The sequence below is a fragment of the Delphinapterus leucas genome, chromosome 16, assembly GCF_059928025.1.
Source record: "Delphinapterus leucas isolate spDelLeu-1000000601 "Yukka" chromosome 16, BTC_Dleu_Yukka2, whole genome shotgun sequence".
Lineage (NCBI taxonomy): Eukaryota > Metazoa > Chordata > Mammalia > Artiodactyla > Monodontidae > Delphinapterus > Delphinapterus leucas.
The window spans coordinates 27,598,117-27,620,679 of NC_143144.1; the positions used below are offsets into that span (position 1 = coordinate 27,598,117).

At 36.4% G+C, this 22,563-nt stretch overlaps 1 protein-coding gene and 1 pseudogene across 2 annotated transcripts in view; both read right to left on the bottom strand.

Moving 5' to 3' along the window:
* Positions 1-22,563, bottom strand: part of P4HA1 (prolyl 4-hydroxylase subunit alpha 1) — a 92,442-nt gene that overhangs the window by 17,705 nt on the left and 52,174 nt on the right. Inside the window, exons 7-9 of one of the 2 annotated variants that reach the window (XM_089897666.1) lie at positions 20,376-20,572; positions 17,477-17,653; positions 14,300-14,370 (exon numbers count right to left, since the gene is read on the bottom strand). In XM_089897666.1, coding sequence (XP_089753792.1) covers positions 14,300-14,370; positions 17,477-17,653; positions 20,376-20,572 — 445 coding nt within the window. Of the gene's footprint in view, positions 1-14,299; positions 14,371-15,393; positions 15,465-17,476; positions 17,654-20,375; positions 20,573-22,563 lie in introns of both variants that reach the window. The other variant, XM_089897665.1, reaches the window with a different exon arrangement.
* On the bottom strand, positions 5-14,293 carry LOC149747240 (enolase-phosphatase E1 pseudogene; annotated as a pseudogene).

Genomic DNA, 22,563 nt, shown 5'->3' on the forward strand with positions numbered 1-22,563 from the left:
AACAAGAAATAAATTATTAGTTTTACTGATAAAGTTTCAATACACGAAGACGAATAGCTGTCATTTAAAAAGCCCTAATATACAGGACATTAAGGCTTTATCTATAGGCATTTATACTTCATTTGCTTCTTTGATATGATTTTTTTTTTTTTTTGCGGTATGCGGGCCTCTCACCGTTGTGGCCTCTCCTGTTGCGGAGCACAGGCTCCGGACGCGCAGGCTCAGCGGCCATGGCTCATGGGTCCAGCCGCTCCGTGGCACGTGGGATCTTCCCGGACCGGGACACGAACCCGCGTCCCCTGCATCAGCAGGTGGACTCTCAACCACTGCGCCACCAGGGAAGCCCTTTGATACGATTTTTACTAATGATGTTGTAATTTTTAAAAGATGTTACATTCTACAGTTAGAGGTTGGAAAGGGAAAAAAACTAATACCATTTATTACTGAGTTTTTATGAAAACAGATGGATTAATGTAAGAAGACTATATAGGACTATCTACACTGAGAATTTTTTTTAATTCCGGAAAAATACATACATCAAAATGAAAACAACTGTTCCTTCTAGATAAGGTATAGGAACTGGCCAAGGTGAAGGTCATAGGGGTTTTAGCCTGATTTATATAATGCTTATGTTTTATAAGAAAAATTCATGTATTACTTGCCTAAATAAAAAAGTTTTGAAAGGTACCCAACACACCCAGTAGGATAGCTATAACCAAAAAGGTGTTGGTGATGATGTGAAGAAATTAGAACCCTCATATATTGCTGGTAGGAATGTAAAATGGTGCAGCCACTTTGGAAAACACTTTGGTAGTTCCTCAAATTGCTAAACACAGAGTTACCATATGACCTAGCAATTCCACTCCTAGGTATATACCCAAGAGAAATTAAAATGTGTGGTCATACCAAAACTTGTACATAAGTATTCATAGTAGCATTATTAATAATGGCCAAAAAGTGGAAATAATACAAATGTCCATCAACTGATAGACAGATACATAAAATGTGATATATCCATAAGATAGATTATTGTGTCATGAAAAGGAAGTAATGATACATGCCACCACACGGATGAACCTTGAAACCATTATGTTAAGAAAGATAAGTCAGATACAAAAGGTCACACATTATGATTCCATTAATATGAAATGTCCAGAACAGGCAAATCAATACAGAAAGTAGATTAGTGGTTGCCACGAGAAGGCAGTATTAAGGAATGACTCTTAATGGGTACGGGATTTTCTTTTGGGGTGGTGAAAATATTCTGGAATTAGATAATGGTGATGACTGCAAAGCTAAAAAAGACTAAAAACCACTGAACTGTATACTTTAAAGGGTAATTTTACGGTATGGGAACTATAGCTCAATAACATGGCACAGCAAAATTCAGCTCTCTCCTTTACATATGCTTTTTCCCAGTCTATTAGACTTTTTCTTTCTTCACTTCTCTCATCAAGCTTTGGTCCATCATTTCAACAGTATTCTTTTTTTGGGGGGGCGGGGGAGCCGCGCCATGCAGCTTGCAGGATCTTCGTTCCCCAACCAGGGATCGAACCCGTGCCCCCTGCAGCGGAAGCGTGGAGTCCTAACCACTGGACCGCCGGAGAATTCCCTCAACAGCATCCTTGACTAAAAGCCTAAACTCACCTGTCTGGCAAAAAACACAAGCCTGATGAATTTTTTTTCTCCAAGCTTATACCTATAACACCAAATCATATTAGAAAAAGTCATGAGATAGGGCAGATATGTTGCACTAAAAATTCATGAACACTGGGACCTCCTTGGTGGCACGGTGGTTAAGAATCCGCCTGCCAATGCAGGGGACACAGATTCAAGCCCTGGTCCAGGAAGATCCCACATGCCGCGGAGCAACTAAGCCCTGTGCACCACAGCTACTGAGCCTGCGCTCTAGAGCCCGCGAACCACAACTACTGAACCTGCGGGCTCCAATTACTGAAGCCCGTGCTCCATAACAAGAGAAGCCACTGCAGTGAGAAGCCCACGCACCACAACGAAGAGCAGCCCCCGCTCGAAGCAACTGGAGAAAGCCCACGAGCGGCAACGAGACCCAACACAGCCAAAAAAAACAAAACAAAACAAACAATCATGAACACTAACTCCAAATGGGCCTAACTCTCGCCTCTATTCTGAACCCCAACCCACCTCAGACTCCTTCACTCAGTGGATTACATATCTCCTACGTCACAGATAAAATAGAAACCATACAATCTTTTCCTTATACATAGTTCATTCTAGTTCATTCCAGTTCCAAGAGGAGATTTCTCTCCATTATCTAAGGCCAATCCTCTGCCTTAGATTCTATTACCTCCTGCCATTTTAGGAACCATAAATCATTGATGAGCCCTTCTACTCTCATATAATCAACATCTCTTTTCAATAATTCCTCCCACAGCTTTTAACAGGGCTTAAGACTTTCCCATTAAATAAATAAGCAAATATTTTTTCCCTCAATTCTTTCTCTCTCCAGCCACCAATTTCTTTCTCCTCCATCTTCAAGTCAACCTTTTCACTGACTCCTCACTTCTCAATCCATTCCAATTTAGCTTTAGTCCCCATCACTCCATCAAAACTGCTCTTGCTAATATCTCACCCATAACCCTACTATGCTCCTAAATCTAACAAGATTTTCCCATTCTCATAGTATTTGCTCTTTTAGTAACATTTCAGAATGTTCATCCTTCTTGAAACTCTCCTCCTGACTCATTCATTCTCCAGGTATTCCTTTAGTCTCTCTGGATATTCCATCCTGGTCTCCCTCACAGCCTCTCACACTGTATTTTGTCTTTCTCCCAGTGCCCCAGCAGCACTTATTCAACAATGTTTCTTCTTGCCCTAAGGCTAGTGCACATGCTCATCTCTACCCAGAGTATTCTTCTGCTTAACTTTGCAAATTTAAGGCTTTGGATTATCATTTTAGTTGTCTCTTCTTCAGAGAAGCCTTCCTTGACTCCTCCCTGTGCCAGACCAGGTTTTTGTTTTGTTTTGTTTTTGGAACAGTAAGAGGAAAAAGTTTTTAACTAATCACATGAAATTGACATGACATGCTATTATAAGTAAAGGAAGATAAATAATACTGTTACAAAATTTACATTTCTCACATCCATTTTAGAGGAAAATGCATTAGGATTTCTCTTGATCTGATGGACTGATTTCCATAAAATGGTGTTTTTTTTTTTAATAGTAAATAACAGTATATTTTCTCAGACTGCTAAGAAGTGGTCAGAAAGGCAACTATAAAATCTATAATGAAAACAACTGACAGGATTAGGGCTGTTTCATGAAATATTAAGAACTATATCTCTTTTTTGGCTGTTAAATCAATGCACCTTTTCACTGGTAAAGCAATTGTTTGCTGTACCAGAGAAAAGGTGCACTGATTTAAAGAGCTTCTTCTTAAGTAATATACATTCAATTGTTCAAAACTGAAGTGAGTTTTCTTTCTAATGTTGCCCTCTTTTGGAGAACAAGCAAATATCTTTGTCTTTTGTATATAGTTAGGCAAATATTGTGAAATGCAGCTCTTGTGATCTAAATTTTATTCCCTCACAATTAAACGGGGGCAATTAATTATTATTCGGAATAAGCCTTTGAAACACTTCCAGCTTTTAAAACAGCAAGGCTTCTGAATAACTTCTCAAAACTAGCTTTACATTTTGGTGCATGACCTGATACCTGACACATTTGATCTGTATTTTAGTCATTTCTTCTAATATCTACACTTTGCCTTCAATAAGGGTTAGTGTTGTGGTTTCAAACAATTTTTACATATAAAATAGACTAAGTTTTCATTTCACGGAACTGAGTTTTTCCACTTATGTACCTGTGGAAGGTAATTTGAGCACACACATATTTGCATACATATTTGTGTGTATACATACACATTTTTTAAAGTAAGTCGCTTTTACCATTAAAATAAAGCTAGACAACAGGGAAACTACAAGGAACAGTTTGTCTTCCTTAGAAATCCTTTTCTAGGTTGAGAAGGGCAAGTACAATTTGCTGAAGGATTTGATGAAGCTCTAGTCTTTTCATCATGTGTTAATCCCACACTGTCATGTCTTATCACCACAGCTACATACATGTCCACTTCCTCAGTAGCACTAGCCTCGAGGTGTAATGTCTATCATAAACAGGACATTGCTGACCAAGCACTCAATACTGTTTGCAATCATTCAGCAACTCATTCTCCACTTTGCCCAATACTGGTATCAAAGTAACACTGACAACTCACCAATATCTTCCTCTGCACACTGCCCAAAATAGATATACACGTTCATTCCAGCTTCTCCATTTCCTAACTGCTGGAACTACATCTTCAAAGAATGCTACTTTCATGCACCCAGCTGTGAATGCTGCCCGCCACGCCACGTAGCCCTGAAGTTATTTCAGTACCAAGGTCTTTTGGTCCAGAGACATTTGCCAGCACACATTATCTACCACAGCACGGACCATCTATTTTGCATCATCCACTCCATTTCCCAGATGCTGTAGGGATCAGAATACCCCAACCCCATGGGAATCCTCTTCAGCCTGTTTCCTCAAAAGACTGAGGTCCTGGGACTTCCCTGGTGGTCCAGTGGGTAAGACTCCACACTCCCAATGCCGGGGGCCCAGGTTCGATCCCTGGTTGCGGAACTAGATCCCGCATGCATGCTGCAACTAAGAGTTTGCATGCCACAACTAAGAAGTCCACATGAAGCAACTAAGAGTCTGCATACCGCAACTAAGAAGCGCGCATGCCACAACTAAAGATCCCACATGCCGCAAACTAAAGATTCCACATGCTGCAACTAAGACCCAGCACAGCCAAAATAAATAAATAAATATTAAAAATTTTGAGGTCCTGCTGGCACTCCTCTTCTTTCCAAGAGGAAAGAAGTATCTTTGTCTCTTTGTTCAGATACTCAATGTTTTCTTTGATGTAAAGAAATTGTTCTTCACAAAACTAATCAAGTGGTACCTTTAATATCTAATGGATCACGGTGACTTTGGTGGGCAGCTACTGGATGCTACTATGAGAATCACCCTATATTGGGAGGTGGGAGAGTAGTGGCACCTGTGCCTGCAGAACGATCGTGGGCGTCTCACAGCCCTCCGTTAATCTCAGGGTTGGCAACTACCTGCAACCTGAAGCACATCAGGGAGACGCTACCTCCATGCACCTGGAAGTGGAGAAGGCAGCCACCCCAATATGTTTTTATAGTACTACATACATATCCTTCCTTTGTGGCATTTATAACAATTGTACATTAATTTGTTATTTGATTAAGGTAAGACATCTTCATTCAACTACTAGTTCCAAATACGTATAAATTCTGCCTGGTTTTGCTCACCACTATATCCATAGTGCCTGGCACATAGTAGATGCTCAATAAATATTTGCTGAATGAATGAATCCTGAAGATGTCTTAGAACTAATCCAAGATTTATTTTACTTTACCATAAGTATTTGTCTGATGATCTCATGCAAATTTATAGGGATTGGCCAAGTAGAATTCCTCTGTGTCACAGAAATAGGAAGGATCCAAGAATTTTATTGTTATAAAGGATGTAGCTGATAAATACACTAAGAACTTATTTCTTCCAATTCTGACCAAGTTCCTGGTAGAACTAATCTCGTATGTCAATGTACCTTTTTTGCCTGGCAACAATTTCATAGATTTTTGAATTTTATAAGCAACCAACTACTGACTTGATTTTTATAGATAACTGCAACACAAGATTGGCAAGTGTTCTAATAAAGTTTCAAACTAAATACATCTTGATAAAATAACTGTTCCTATTTCATCCTGGAACCTATCACCCAAGAGAACCTGGTCTTCTGACATCTTCAACTTTCTTCTCTGCTACCACCAATTCTTAAGCATCTATTCTTATATTTTTCTCTTGTACTTTGGTAGAAGCATTGTCCTTCAGCCTTTCAGAGGCTAGAGCATCTATCTATGCTTTTGAATCTACCTTTTCCATAGGCCTTACTCCAGCAGTTACTGCCTCCCTTTCTATCTTTAATCTTTTCCTTGCTTACTAACTCTTCAGACTGAAGTCTCCTGTTATCAAGAACACATTTACTTTTGCCATTTTAGCAAATTATCATTCTAGTCTTTTACTTTTATAGTTTTAAAATTATGGAAGCAAGAAATGCTTGTTATATTCAACAAATGGTTCTGGGACACTGGATAACCATATGCAAAACAAAGAAGATGGACCCCTACCTCACACCATAATAAAAAAATTAACTCAGAAGGGATTAAAGACCTAAATATATAAGCTAACATTACAAAACTTTTAGAAAAAAAAATTGGCATACGGTTTAGCTATGACCTCAAAAGTACAAGCAGCAACAACAAAAATAAACAGGACATCATCAAAATAAAACGTTTGTGCCTCAGAAGACATGAATTTCAGAACAGCATTATTCATAATAGCCAAAAAAGTAGAAATAACCTAAATACCTATCAACAGATAAGACAGATAAAAAGGTGGCATATCCATACAAAAGAATGTTGTTCAGCCATACCTTGAAAACATGCCAAGTGAGAAGCCAGACACTAAAAGTCCATGTAGTACATAAAAAATATCCAGAAGAGGCAAATCCATAAAGACAGAAAGCAGATTAGTGGTTGCCCAGGGCTGGGGCAGGGAGAGGATTAAGGATTAAGTGGTTATTAAGGAGTATAATGGAAATGTTCTAAAATTAATTGTGGTGATGGATGCACAAGTCTCTGAACATACTAAAAACCACTGACTTGTACACTTCAAATGGGTGAATCAATAAAGCTATTTTTAAAAGAAATACTTATTATAAAAATTTCAAACAGGGTGCCGCAGTGGTTAAGAATCCACCTTCCAATGCTGGGGACACAGGTTCAACCCCTGGTCGGAAAACTAAGATCCCACATGCCGTGGGGCAACTAAGCCAGCACACTGCAACTACTGAGCCTGCGCACCACAATTACAGAGAAGCCCGCGTGCCTCAAATACAGAACCCACGCTCTCTGGAGCCCACACACCACAACTAGAAAGCCCGTGCGCGACAACTATTGAGCCTGCATGCTCTGGTGCCCATGCACCACAACTAGAGAGAAACCCACACGCCACAACGAAGAGGCCCCGCGCTGCAACGAAAGACTTCACGTGCCGCAACTAAGACCCAATGCAGCCAAAAATAAAATTAAACAAAATTTAAAAATTTTCAAACAGTATAAAAGTGTATGAAGTTCCTTTCCTAGTCCCACTCCTCACAGGTAAACAGTATTAACAAACAGATATGTATCCTCTCAACAGTTTCCCCCGTGTATGAACAGACATACAGAGAGAATTAAAAAAAAAAAAAAAAAAGAATCCACCCTTCAATCTTTCACCATAATATACACATACACTTTTTCCCCCTGAAAATACTTCTGACATCTTTCCTAGTCAATACACATAGCACTGCCTCATTTTTTAAAAATTACTGTGGTTAAACAATACACAACATAAAATTAACCACTTTAACCATTTTTTAAAATATGGTAAAATACACATAAAATTAACCACTTTAACCATTTTTAAGTGTACAATTCAGTGGTGTTAAGTACACTCACAAGGTCACACAACCATCACCACTATCTATTTCCAAAACTTTTTCTTCATCCCAAACTGAAACTCTGTACCCATTAAACAATAATTTGCCATTTCCCTCTCCTCCCAGCCCCTGGTAACCTCTAATACACTTTTTGTCTGTATGAATTTGCCTATTCTAGGTACCCCCTGTAAGTAGAATCATACCATATTTGTCCTTTTGTACCTGGCTTATTTCACTTAGTATAATGTCCTCAAAGTTCATCCATGTCATATAGCATGTATCAGAATTTCATTCCTTTTTAAGGCTGAATATAGTCCATAATTTGTTTATACCACATTTTGTTTAACCATTCATCCATTAATAGTCAACAGCCTCCACCTGTTGACTACTGTGAATAATGCTGTTATGAACATGGGTGTACAAGTAATCTGTTTGAGTCCCTTTCAATTTTTGGGGGTATATACCTAGAAGTGGAATTTCTGCATCATATCATAATACTATGTTTGACTTTGTGAGGAACTGCCAGCCTGTTTTCCACAGCAACTGTAACACTTTACATTTACATTCCTCATTGTTTTTTAAACTACTGCTTTTCTTTTTAAAATAAAATACCTTTAATTTCAAAATGACCACGAAGGTCAGTCAATAAAGCACTGTAAATAAGGTTGTTTCTAATTTTTCTCTAGTACAAACAATATTGTAACAGAAATTTCTGTATATCTTTGCATACTTATGCGAATATCTCTGTAGGACAAATTCCTAGATGTGGAACTGCTAGATGACTTTTACTTTTTTTTTTTTTTTTCCGGTATGCGGGCCTCTCACTGCTGTGGCCTCTCCCGCTGCGGAGCACAGGCTCCGGACGTGCAGGCCACGGCTCACAGGCCCCCAGCTGCTCCGCGGCATGTGGGATCCTCCCGGACCGGGGCACGAACCCGCGTCCCCCGCATCGGCAGGCAGACTCTCAACCACTGCGCCACCAGGGAAGCCCCGACTTTTACATTTTGATAAATGTCAAACTGCCCTCCAAAAAAGTTTCAGTGATTTATACTTCTATCAACTGTTCATGAGAGTGCCCATTTCATAAAATCCTTGCCAGTATCAATCTTTTCAATCTTTGCCAATCTTAGAGGCAAAAATATTTTAATTTTTTAACTTTTTAAAAAAAGTTTTAATCTGCACTTCTTGTTATATCACAAATGATCTCAATAGAAGGTTTGAGGCTTAGCAGTTAAGCCTCAGATGAGAGAAAGTCATTGATAACTGCAGCTTAAATATAAATTTATCTTAACTGTGGTTCTGCCATAGTCATTAGAGAGGAAAATGAGTTCTACATAGGAAGTTATTTCACTTAATTTGACTTTTACATGAAAACCTCTCCAAAATATACTAAGATTTTCCTAAGCTGGAGAACTCCATATGTTTAAAACATTTTATTCATCTAGATCCCACCCTTAAAGCATTACTGCTAATCTGTCTTCAGCAACATTATTGTAGACCTATCGGGTAGTTGAAGAAATTAGCTCTGAGTTGTTTTAACACTGCTAAAAATTCAGTGGAGACAACGATACTGTAATATGTTAACTGTCTATTCTTTAGGATCTGGAAGTCTTACTCCTACATTAAATTAAGTAATCGGAAATCAACATTCTTTCTTCTAGTACTCAGTGCTTTAACTGAGTTAGAATGTAAAGTTATAATATTTACTATAACAGGAAAAAAAATCATTTGAACAACATTCTTTATCTTTTGTAAAATTATAATTGAAAATGTCAACTAAGTTTTACAGTGTTTTTTCCACAAAACATAATTTAGTGCCAGGAGAAAAACAGAATTCTTTCTCCAGATAATTTTATATATGTGTCCTTTTTTTCCATTAATAACTAGATAACCCAATATATATTTCTTTTGTTCTTAATGACAGGAACCTGAGAGCTACGCTGTACATGCAGAGTAACACTGCAATATATTTTTTTCATTTCTAATGAATTTCTACTGTTAAAAAATCTTTATTATTCTTTTAATATATGCTTTTTAAAAATATCACTGGAATGCTTTATTTAAATAAGGAGAAACATTCTCACACTGCATGACTATATTTCTAATACTAAGGAAGCATGCTCAAGCAAATAGACAACACCATTTTGGAGGTTTTGAAGATTGTTATAAAACCTCCAAAGGAAATATGATTAATATAATTTGAATGCCACTATGTGATTTTTTGCAAAGGCAAAAGATAATTCAGGGCCCAAAGTGCCAATTACAGAGGGCGAAACTTTCAATAATTCTTCTCTAAGTGCTTAATAGTTAACAAAGAAAGGCTAATCATCCACACTGGGAATTTATCCAGTCCCTTTGGTTCTTAGTGGGACAATTATACAACACTATAGATCTATCCATTTCAGTTATCTCAATCTGAGAACCACTGTTCTACCCAATAGAAGGCAATGCTGTTGTTAAAAGTTAGGCCAATTTGGACTTCCCTGGTGGCACAGTGGTTAAGAATCCACCTGCCAGGCTTCCCTGGTGGCACAGTGGTTGAGGGTCCACCTGCCAATGCAGGGGACACGGGTTCGTGCCCCGGTCCGGGAAGATCCCACATGCTGCAGAGCGGCTGGGCCCGTGAGCCATGGCCACGTGGTCTGCGTGTCCAGAACCTGTGCTCCGCAACGGGAGAGGCCACAACAGTGAGAGGCCCGCGTACCACAAAAAAAAAAAAAAAAGAAAAGAAAAAAAAAAGAATCCACCTGCCAATGCAGGGGACGTGGGTTCCAGCCCTGGTCTGGGAAGATCCCACATGCCACTGAGCAACTAAGCCTGTGCACCACAACTAGTGAGCCTGCGCTCCAGAGCCCACAAGCCACAACTACTGAGCCCGTGTGTCACAATTACTGAAGCCCGCGCGCCTAGAGCCCATGCTCCACAACAAGAGAAGCCACCGCAATGAGAAGCCCGCGCACCGCAACAAAAAGTAGACCCTGTTCACCACAACTAGAGAAAAGCCTGTGTGCAGCAACAAAGACCCTACACAGCCAAAAATAAATAAATAAATTTATTTTAAAAATTATTCATTAAAAAAAATTATGGCACTTAAAAAAAAATTTGATTATCATTCAAAGCTATTTGCGGGGGGGGTGGGATGGCAGTGGGATGAATTGGGAGATTGGGATTGACATCTATACACTAATATGTATAAAATAGATAACTAATAAGAACCTGCTGTATAAAAAATAAAATTAAATTTAAAAAAAACAAAGCTATTTACATTGATCTCTATATTGTAAAAATATTAAAATATTTTTACACTGTATTTGCTCCTTAACATGGGGGGGTAAATTAAATCTTAAGCATAATAAAATATCATACTGTAGGAAATATGTACTTGAAAGTAAAAAAAATGAAATCACTTCCAAGAAGTGATTCTGATTCCACCAGAATCAAAGAAGCTTTTTCTATCACACTAAGGAGACTGTTTATTTGCATATCTCATTATTTATGTTGCTTTAACTGGACTTATAAGCTCAAATAACTAAACTGTCTTCTCAGAGCATATAACTGAATGTTTACCTCTCAAAAACTAAAATTCCATTTCTTTGATTTAGTCAAAATTATTAGCTTCTCCATTAACAAGTCGTAGTAAATTTTTTTTTTAAATATTGGAAAAGACAAAAAATGATTTGCCAGAAGTTCGCAGATAGTCAATAAAGTAAATAAAAACTTTATGTTTTTAAACAGTAATGAATTACACACATACTTTGCCCAAGGAAAATTCTATTTGCTAGAACACTGGAACATATTTTTACTTCCACAGATGATGATGCAATCACTTAAGAAATTTCTCAAAATACAGATATTTGAAATTCCCTTCTGACCCTTTCAAAATACAGATGTTCCCAGAGTAAAAGGGATCAACATTAACTGACATCAGTACACATAAACTCTTTCTGCTATTTTGCGTTTGAGATGCCTTCTTCAGAGGCATAAAATATGAAGGAAACAGAAAACACTCACTTATTACACTTGTAAAATCTTCAAAATTCAGATTTACGGTGATGGGTAGAAAATGTCTTGACATAGCTATTAAATTTCCAAAACAGTAGAAACTTTTAATTTTTTAAAATATGAAATGTATTTGATATTTTATGGAGCAAATTCCTTCCTTAACAGTTAAGAGCTCTCCCTCAAAATATATATTTTATTTTTAAAAGGGCTGATGAACAATTTTCCTTAAGAGTAAAGATGAAAATCACTGTGCTGTGGAACTCTTCTTTTTACTATGTTGTTTTGAACACAAACACACACCCACACTGCATAATTTGCCAAGCCTGTGTGAATTTATTGTAGTGTTACTCAGTCTTCTAATGCTTCTAATGCTACTGGCTAAATATCTTCTGCTATTATAAATAATATGAAGCATGGTTGGGCCTTTCTCAAAAATCCAATAAAATTGCTTCTCAGAGCTATAAAATTATAATATTTAAAAAATAAGTTCAAAATATTTAGAGGTATTTAGTTCCTAAGAGAGAAAAAATGTTTGTAGACCACCTTTCTGCGAGTAATTTATTTTGACTTGTTGGTAAAAGCCCAATGACTCTGTGGGCTGAATATTTTGTCAAAAGGTCTATTGTATATATAGAAAATTTCCAAAAATGACTTCTAGAACATTAAGTTCATAAAATTTTGTTTTAAATGATTCCTAAAAACAGCAAAATCTGGAAAATTTAGATACTTACTAGGTTTATGACAGTAAAAATGCCTAACATCATGTAATCTCTGATAAAATATACAATGGATTTAGTTATTTTATTAAAAATAGATAACGGCTTCATTTTTTTAGACATGAATAAGGTTCTGTAAAATGGAAAATTAGCTTATTCAAAACGAGGGTTAATTACTATGCACAGAAGCATTATAAACCATAGCTCAACATGTCTATCCAAATTAGTTACTGCAAATCCTTACCTTGTATTAGTGTTACTAAAATCAAAATCACATTATAGGAATGTGATTAGGGGCAAGGGGACAGGTAGTGGTATAGGGCAAACAGTTAGGAGGCCAGAGTATGTGTGTGGGGATGCTGAAGGTTAATATGTGAAGGACATAAAGCTTTGCCTAAAAACAGTAATTAAGAAAATGAAATCAATGCATTCTATCTAGCCTTTATAGTACTTTTGCTATGACTCATAGCAACAATGTTAACTTTTTTTGTTTGAGTGCCTAAGATAGTTGTTAAAATCTATGTACTCCTTTGCACAATTTTTAGGTGACAAATGAAATTTTTCATCGTAAGAGTTTCAAAGGATTTAATTCTGTCATACTGAAAACAGTGGTAATTTCTGAAAAATGATTACTTGTTTTATGTATCCAGTGGACTCTAAATACCATAATGATTTTATGCCCACCATCATCCACTTTAAAAAATATATATTAATGAAGCATTTTTTAAAAACTGGGAAATTTTACATTATTCTTTTCTTTTTTTCCTTGAACTTGCATTTTCATTCCATTTTTAAACAGTGATTCTCAACAGGGGTAGAGAGGTGGAGTTCCCAGGCATGGTGGTGGGAATTTTGCCTGCCAGGGTACATTTGGCAATGTCTGAAGACATTTTTGATTGTCACAACTGGGATGATGGGTGCTTCTGGCATCCAGTGGGCACTAGAGATGCTGCTAAACATCCTATGAGGCTCAGGTCAGTCAACAAACAACAATCATCTGATACAAGATGTCAATAGTGTTGAGGTTGAGAAGCCCTGCCCTAGAGTGATATACTTCTATGACCAAAAGTCTTTTATTCATCACATTATACTTCTCTACAAGAAAAATATTTATGTAAACTGATAAAAATATAAATTTCCTATAACATAAAGGCCTAAGTGTTAAAAAAAAATGTCTCCTAGAATGGGTTATTACAATTATAATTAGTATACATTAAAGAACATGATTAAACAATCATCATCAAATATAAAAAGTGAAAATATATTAAAAGATTCCTAATGAATGGATAAAAGCTTATTTTGTTATTTTCAATTAGGTATTGTATCTGTGAATAAATATTGCTACAATGAGACGGAATTCAGCTCACTGATACTTCTATTTTCATTTTTATGAGAGCTGAGAAACCTTTATGTAAATAAGTAGATGGAAAAGGAGTTCTGTTGAAATAATGTCACTAATTTTGTAAGCTCCTATATGTTATATACACTAATAAGTTACATAGTGACCTTTTATTAAAAATTATTTCAGTGATCTATCAGCCAATAACTTAAGGAGATTCTCTTAAATATTGTTAAAAGCAAAGAATTTGAAACCAACTGACTTGCAGAGGATTTGTTAGGTAATCCTTCAAGGCATTCATTTTCTCACTACCTACTGAGTAACCCAGACATTTTTCAACCCCTGCTTTACTACAGAGACCAAATTAGGCCTTGGTCAATGAAGACTCTTTAGGAACTTCCCTTACTTTAATATGAGAACACAGCTTCACTTATCAGGTAGGGTTTGGGATATCTCAGCAGGCATTTTAAAATCTAGTAATTTCTATTAACTGCCGCATAACCACGTCCATCATGAAATGTCAGGCACGGGTGTCATCAAATACCTATGCCTAATACCCTAGTTCTTAGAAATCATATGATGGGTTTTATGAAAATTAGATTCTCAAGAAAGAAAATAGTCCAAATATGACTAAAATTCTTCCCATTACTCCCTTACCTCTTAGATACTCTGTACTGTGCTGTGGTCAATTTTCCAGTCTCAGGGTCATGTACTGTAGCTCGGCTCAGCTACAAAAAAAGAGAAAGGACAAGGACTTACTCACGTAGCAGGCAATTTGGGGCTTTTGTTTTGTTTTGCCAAGCCACAGGTGATTGGAAGGGTTCAGATTGGTCTGGATGGTAGGTAATGGTTTCGAATCAGCAAAAACATTTAGAAAGGTGGCAATAAGAAAAGCCACTTCCAAATCAAGAGAAAATGGGTTGACAGATTTTTGTTGTAGATTGTCCTTTCACTTTTTTTAAAAAATCATTTGAAGCTCTATGTAAATTTTTTATAGCACTGGGTTTCACAGGTGCTTTCTCAGATCTAGAAGTTTAATGTTCTTTAAATTATTTGACAAAAGAATAATTAGTGGTCTCTTTAGTCTCTTTAAATTCATTTTTTAAAACTCTCACCAAGCTATAACTGTTGTTAAATCTCTCTGGTGAAGTAAAAGGCAACTAAACTCAGAAGTAATAGCATTTGAAAGGCTGAGATCTGAAGCATAACTCTGTTCTTTCCATTGCCAGCTTTTAAGTCAGCAAGTTTTTTAAAATAAAAACTCCAACAGGAGAAATAGATTACTCCAAAATGACAATGTTATTTTATAAGATGCATGAACAAATGCCAATACAATCATCATGAAGAATGATGTGAATTCACCACAGCATTTATGAATATGAGAGAACTACATAAACAAAGACTACTCCCAGATTAATCCAGGCTGCTGCTTTCTTTCCTCCCCTCTTTGGCAAGAAAAAGGAAAAAGAAAACAAGTATAAAAGCCATTTCCTGGATATCTGATTCCTAACCTGAAGAGCGATGCAAAGCATATTAACTCCCTAAAAATAACAGACCAATTAAATATTAAAAACAGAACTTCTAGTTAAAGGGAAAGACCTGTGAAACACAAAGCAGTTTATCCATGCGTAAAAATAGGTGGTGACTTGACTGGAGACTGAAAATGACCTACTTCCCTTAAATGAATAATTCCTGTAGGATGTACAAAACACTCATTAGAGGGCAAAATATGCAGCATACACATCTCTTACCTTTTGCTAATTCTGTAATGTACCGTCTCCAAGTCTCCTGTTATTGGGTTTGAAATGGTGGCTCGCCTCAGCTGTGAAGCCAACCATCAAAATAGTTGCATTATAAAAAAAAAAAAAAAAAGAATCACATTTATCCAATCAGTCAGAATTCTGGGATTTTTTTTTTACAAAGGAGGCTAAAAAGAGAAAGTAATTCCATAGACTTCCAGTCACCTGTGTTTAGCCTTGAAAGCCTGTTGATTTTTAAATATTTTCTATTTTTAAAAGTTCTTTAAAATTTTTTGTTTTTGTTTTGTGTGAATGGAGGGTACACAAACAAAAGAGACTGGAAATTAAATTTCTTTCAACGGTTAGAGGACGTGACGTGAGGAAAAGAAATTTCTAAAATTTGAAGTCTAATTTATAGTTATAAGAATGGCTATTTGCAGTTAATAATCCATTCCAAACTTTTTGTTTTAATTTTTTCGGTGATGGAAATGTTTGCAAAGATAATGTTCAAAATTTGTTTCTAGGTCATCTTTTCTTCCTTCAAGATATTTACTCATATATTTCACATAAACAGTGAAATAATCTTGGATGAGCACAAAGACAGATGAAAAGAACTCATAAATGTTAAAAAACAGAAGGAGATGACAGCCAAGATAATGATTTTAAACTTTTTTCTAAAAATGAAGGATGATTCAGATGTTAACAAAAGAGTATAAAATTTTTATTGTCATTGAATTTCTTGATCAAATGATCCAACTGAGGCATCCACTTTGAAGATTGAGGCCTCCAAACCCAGAAATACAAGACTTGATCTCCAAGCTGAAATGAACTCCTAATAAATATTCTACCAAGGTAATTTTGGTTTACTGACCACAAATAGTGAACTAAAATCCAAGAGAGAATGACAGAATATGATGTGATTATAAGTGGCATTCTGCTTAAGAGATTTATAAGAACTCCCTTGGACAACATCCATACATATTAAACTCGTCTTTTCCATTTAAAATGTAATCTTTAGTAAAATACAAAAAGTACCCATTTGGAAAAGTAGTAAAACTTAACAACAACAACAACAACAATTCTGACTTCAAGTTTATTCTACAGTACAGATATCCAGACAACTCAACTTTTATGATATAACATGGAACAGCAAACTGTGGTCCATGGGCCAAATTCATCCAGCTACCTGCTTTTAGAAATAAACTTTCATTGGAATATAGCCACGTTCATTTATGTATTTTCTATGGCTGCTTTTGCACTGCAACAGCAGGGGTAAGTAGTTATATAACAGGCTATACAGCCTGCAAAACCTAAAATATATTCACTATCTGGACCTTTACAGAAAAATTTGCCAACTCCTGTGTAATAATTGAGCAAAAATATTCCTAGTGTTTATTTAATAATCTCTTTATGAAAATGATGACGGTTTGTATTTTACTATCAATAAGACCAAACAGATTTTAAGAACAAGCTGATGGGAAAAAAGGCAAGAGCATAAAGGGCAGTCTTTCTCACACTCCCACAAAAGAAGAATTTCTATGCTAAACACTAAGTTTATAGGATTGTGTTTACAATAAATTGTTTTTCTTATTAAGGTAAATGACGTGGGTTGAAGTCAGAAAACTATGATGTCCTTATTTCAGATTAGCAAGATGTTTGTACCCAGCTATATCCTTCTAGTAATAATGTACCTAAACAGGAATAAAAGTACTTCAAGTATTATTTCAGATAAAACTATAGAAGATATAAAAAGTTGGTCTTTGATTAGTCTCTGAGATTAAAGGGCTCCAAAGTACATAGAAAACTTTTTCAGGAAGGTGCTGAAACACAAATTTTTCAAGTGTGAATAAAAATCTCATCTATGATTTTCATAAATAAGTGCTTAAAACCCAGTTGCAAGGTATGTTATTTGTGCTGATAACAGAGAACAACTGGTACAGAGCTTAGTTAATGCCATTAGTTTGCAACAACAATATCTAAAACTATCTATGGGCTTATTGCCATGTCAATTATCATTTTTATAATCTTGCAAAGGAAAAAACTGAAACACCGGTAGAGTAAATTGAGGAGAGAAAAAAAGGAAAAAATTATTTACCCTTGGTTTTGCTAGATCTTTAACAATTTCAATTTCTGCATCAGAAATAATATCATGGAAGCGAATAATACGAGGCTTGTCCCACTCATCCTCCTGTTTGGCTGGAGCCAGAATAAATTTAGGATTCCGGTTTCCATCATGGTAGCGGCAAAAGAGTTTTTTCTGTCTCCGAGGAGTCTAAACATAAAGTTAAAAATATTATAAATATATTAGAGTAATAATATTTTTAATGCTTGTTCCTATGAAGATAAGAAACAATAATCATGCTAGTGTATACACAGAGTATCTGAGGAAGAACACACAAAAGAAACAGTACCCTGCAAATATTCTGCATCAAATGGGGCCTTCAGGATTGTAAAAGTTTTATTAATGATTATTTTCTGGAAGAGATGGTAGGCCTTAAATTTTTAAAAGGTGAGGTTTCTCTTTAACCCCTTCTCTCATCAAAATAAAGTTCAGGCATTGTAAATATGAAAGAAATAATAAAATATTTATAGAAATATGAAATGAATGGCCAGCACTGCTCCAAACTTCACAAGGTAACTGGGAAGCACTCAGAAAGTTTCTAAAAGAAAAAGAAAACAAAACAAAACCTAACCAGGTTTTCCCAAATACCTCCCAATTTTAAAAAAATTTAAGGGATTTTTTTTTTTAAAGTAAAGAAGAAAATGGGTAGCTCTGAAAAAGAGAAAATAAGTTATTAAACAAAGAAGCCAGGTGCTTTTACTAGCAGGTATTAAAGACAGAGTGGTTAACAAAACAAATAAAGGTTCCTTTCAATCATCTATGTATTATATTAACTAAATAAGTTATTCCATTGCTGATTCTTCTCTTGATTAAACAAGTATTTCATATTATGAGGTAGGAATAATATTAGTTTTGGTTTTAATTATTAACTATACAAAAACAAATAATGATTCATGTTTATTCTTGTACTTTATTTACCTAGAATCAAATCCAAGGTTTTATATCAAATAAGCTTTTTATATGATGATGAGATGAATTTAACTATTCTGAGAAAAAGGATGCTCCTTTGACCTGGGGCAGAGTTGACGTGTGTGTGTTACATCAACAAACTGGCAAATTAACAGACTTCTGTTTTTATATCTGTAGTTCTATTTTGCTCTCTTCTTTAAGAGATTCTAAGGGCAATAAAAAATATCTGCTTACTATTGGAAATCTGAACACTGACTAGATATTTGATGATATTATGGAACTACTATGAATACTGTGATACTGGAAATACCATGATAATGGTATTGTGGTTATTTTTTAAGAGTCCTTATCTTTAAAAGACACACACTAAAATATTTAGATGTGAAATTTTAAAAAAATGTTTCATGAGTCTAATTTGTATTTACTTATTAGCTCCCAAAGCGAAAGTAAACATGTTCTTCTGGAAATCCACAAACTTATCAAAAATGTCAACATAAATATGATCTACTTATTTGCTGTTACAGGTTAGGCTGTCAACAGTGAGTCATCAAATACCAGGAAGTCATCAACATAAAAACGTAAAACCCAGCTTCAGTTTATCAGTAGTAGAGAAAAAGTTAAACACTATTCAAATGTTTTCACTTAAAAGTACTCACTTCAAAAATTCACTAACTCCTTCTATGTATGCCCGCATTCAACTGAATACTAGTACCACATGATATTCCTTAAATGAGGATTCCATGATCAATTAATGTTGAGAAACAAAGTATATCCTATCCATAATGCACATTATCATAAAAAGGATCTGAAAAGTCCTAAAGCTGAACAAAAACTATGTTCCCCACGCTTGAACTTTATTATTTTTGGCCTATTACCTATTAAGTATCCTGAAGCACTGGTAATCTGAGTATGAATACATAAATATAGATATACAATAAACAAAGGGATATTTTTAGACATGTTTTAGTATTTTAAAGAATAACTGTTAAAGCCAAAATCTGTTTAAAGTCTTTGTGCATTTTTTTTGTGTGTGTGTGGTATGCGGGCCTCTCACCGTTGTGGCCTCTCCCACTGCGGAGCACAGGCTCTGGACACGCAGGCTCAGCGGCCATGGCTCACGGGCCTAGCCGCTCTGCGGGATGTGGGATCTTCCCGGACCGGGGCACGAACCCGTGTCCCCTGCATCGGCAGGCGGACTCTCAGCCACTGCGCCACCAGGGAAGCCCAAGAATTTGATAATTTAAGGGAAGTGATAAAGTTTTTTCTTATATCTTAATGCAAAAGAGATTTCAGCAATCTTAAATAGAAATAATATACCATTCTAAACCACCCTATGAAACAGTGGATTTATCTATACAGTGATCTCTTTTGGTTCTGCTCCTAGTCAACCTTGACAGGATTGCCTAGTGAAATGTTTTCGTCTATTTAAGAAATATTAAAAATGCACAAAGGGCTTCCCTGGTGGCGCAGTGGTTGAGAGTCCACCTGCCGATGCAGGGGACATGGGTTCGTGTCCCGGTCCGGGAAGATCCCACATCCCGCGGAGCGGCTGGGCCCGTGAGCCATGGCCGCTGAGCCTGCGTGTCCGGAGCCTGTGCTCCGCAACGGGAGAGGCCACAACGGTGAGAGGCCCACGTACCGCAAAAAAAAAAATATATATCTGATTCTTCACCTTAAAAAGCCTGTTTTAATCTATGAAAAGAGTAATAATTACCAAAAACGCATTGTAATGGTATATGATTCACAAGTTTTGTTTTAAAGCTATTTTACTAAGGGTTGGAGCATATTAAGTGTGACACGTATAATAAAGTGATGTGGCATACTGTAATACTTTTATCAATAATTTGATTTTTATCACAAATTTTAAAAATAAAAGAATTCTGAATCTCTCTAGAACTATGTACAATACAAACACGCACACACATCCACTTCCACACACACACAATTGGCTTTTCCACTTTACCATTTTGATACCCTCCCCACGGCACAGCATTTCGTACTTCTGTCTCTCTGGCAGGTAATCCGCAGCAACCCCTTTTTTCTTCGGTGTGGTTTTCTGATCAGATTGGTCATCTGAAGCAGACTTATTGGCATCTTTTTCTTTAGCCATTATATACTCAAAATATTTTAAGTTACCATTAGCTCTCTGATGTTCAGGATCTATTAGAAAAGAAAGAAAGCATGTCCATGAGTAAGCTTACAGTTGTTCAAGCATCAGAATACAACAATGTACAAATTGAGGAATATATAAATTTACCTTCCAAACCAGGATGCTTTTGAGAGTGAAAGGAGGCACTAATGAAAATTATTATACCAAAACAATAGGTATAAACCTGTACTGCCCAAAGCACATCAAGACATATAGTCACCCTATACAAAAAGAGTTCTGGAGATGGAATCAGCCATTTATTTCAAAGTAGCAATTACCGCTTGTGCTTTGAGAATGTTCCATGTGAGAAGTTACTAATCAGCTTTGATGTCAAATGAATTTTAAAGTATTACTTATTACACTTATTTGAAGCAATGGAAAAGATTTTTCTGAGATTGAAATGTAATGACCATGAGGAAGACAAGGTATACAGTTCAAAAGCAACCTTTACCGCAGACACATTATAAACACAGAACACAGTCTACTTCTGAGGGCTGAGTGGACTTCTGTCCCAAAATTCTAAGTGAGATGGAAAAGAGAAACTAAAAATATAATTTTCAAATAAGCCAGAATCCACTAACTGCCTTGGAATTGCTAGTCATAATTGTTAGCTATCTTTTAGTAGGGGAAAGGAGGACTACTCCACCCATCCAGGAGAAAAAAAATCCAAACCACCAGACACACACAAATGAAAAAGACAGAACAGAACACAGAAACTTCACTTGTGACATTAATTGAAGTGTTTAAAAAATCTAGCCTTAGATTTGTAAAATACTTCTTGTCTTTGAGAAACTGCTCGTAATATATGTTGTGATATACACAATATGAGTCTACTTTTGTAAAAGAAAGGGAAAAGGGGGGAGGGGGTATACTACGAGGAAACAAAAAAAATTGGTGGGTATCTCTGAGTGATTGGCTCTGAGTGATGACTCTTCTGTATTTTTTTCTACAATGAATGAAGTATTTTTTAAGTCAGGAGGAAAAATATCACTAAAAATGCTGGGGAAAAAAGGGTAATTGAATTAATATCTCAATTTATTAATTCACTCAACTAAGAAGTAACCTAATTATCAAAAGCTTATTTTCAGGGCTTCCCTGGTGGCGCAGTGGTTGAGAGTCCGCCTGCCGATGCAGGGGACACGGGTGCATGCCCCGGTCCGGGAAGATCCCACATGCCGCGGAGCGGCTGGGCCCGTGAGCCATGGCCGCTGGGCCTGCGCGTCCGGGTCCTGTGCTCCGCAACGGGAGAGGCCACAGCAGTGAGAGGCCCGCGTACCGCAAAAAAAAAGCTTATTTTCAGATGACCAATGTTTTTGAACTGTTCAACTCTCCTAATATACACATATTTACCTATTCATAAAAAGAATTTTTTTTAAGTTTTCAAGCTTCGTTATACACCGAAGACCACATGAATTTTTTTAGCATACAACTCCACCACAGATTCTGAGTTAGTAGGTATGGTATGGAGATCAAGGAATTTTCATTTCTAACAAGTATCCAAGTAATTCTGATGCATGTGGCCCCTGGCTCATACTTACAGAAATACTATATCTCTGTTCAAAACACTAGTGGTAAAATCTTCATAAGATATCATATTTTCCTAACATTTGAATATGACAATCAAATATATTTCCAGTCTATTTATTTCTATGAAAGAATTTCAACCAGAGGATATAAAATGGAAAATCTCATGCATGTGCCCTCAGGACCACAAAACTTAAGGACTGAGAGACTGATTTCCCATAAATGTCTGATTTTCAGAAAACTGATAATATTGGAATTTTCTTAAATTACAGGGAATTGGTCAAGGGTTGCCTCATATCAATCTTAGGAGATGTTGCTTATGGTTTCCAGGGGCATGAACAAGAAATCACCCAAGTTGAGCTGGTGTTAAAAGTAAGCTGAGGGCTTCCCTGGTGGCGCAGTGGTTGAGAGTCCGCCTGCCAATGCAGGGGACACGGGTTCGTGCCCCAGTCTGGGAGGATCCCATATGCCGCGGAGC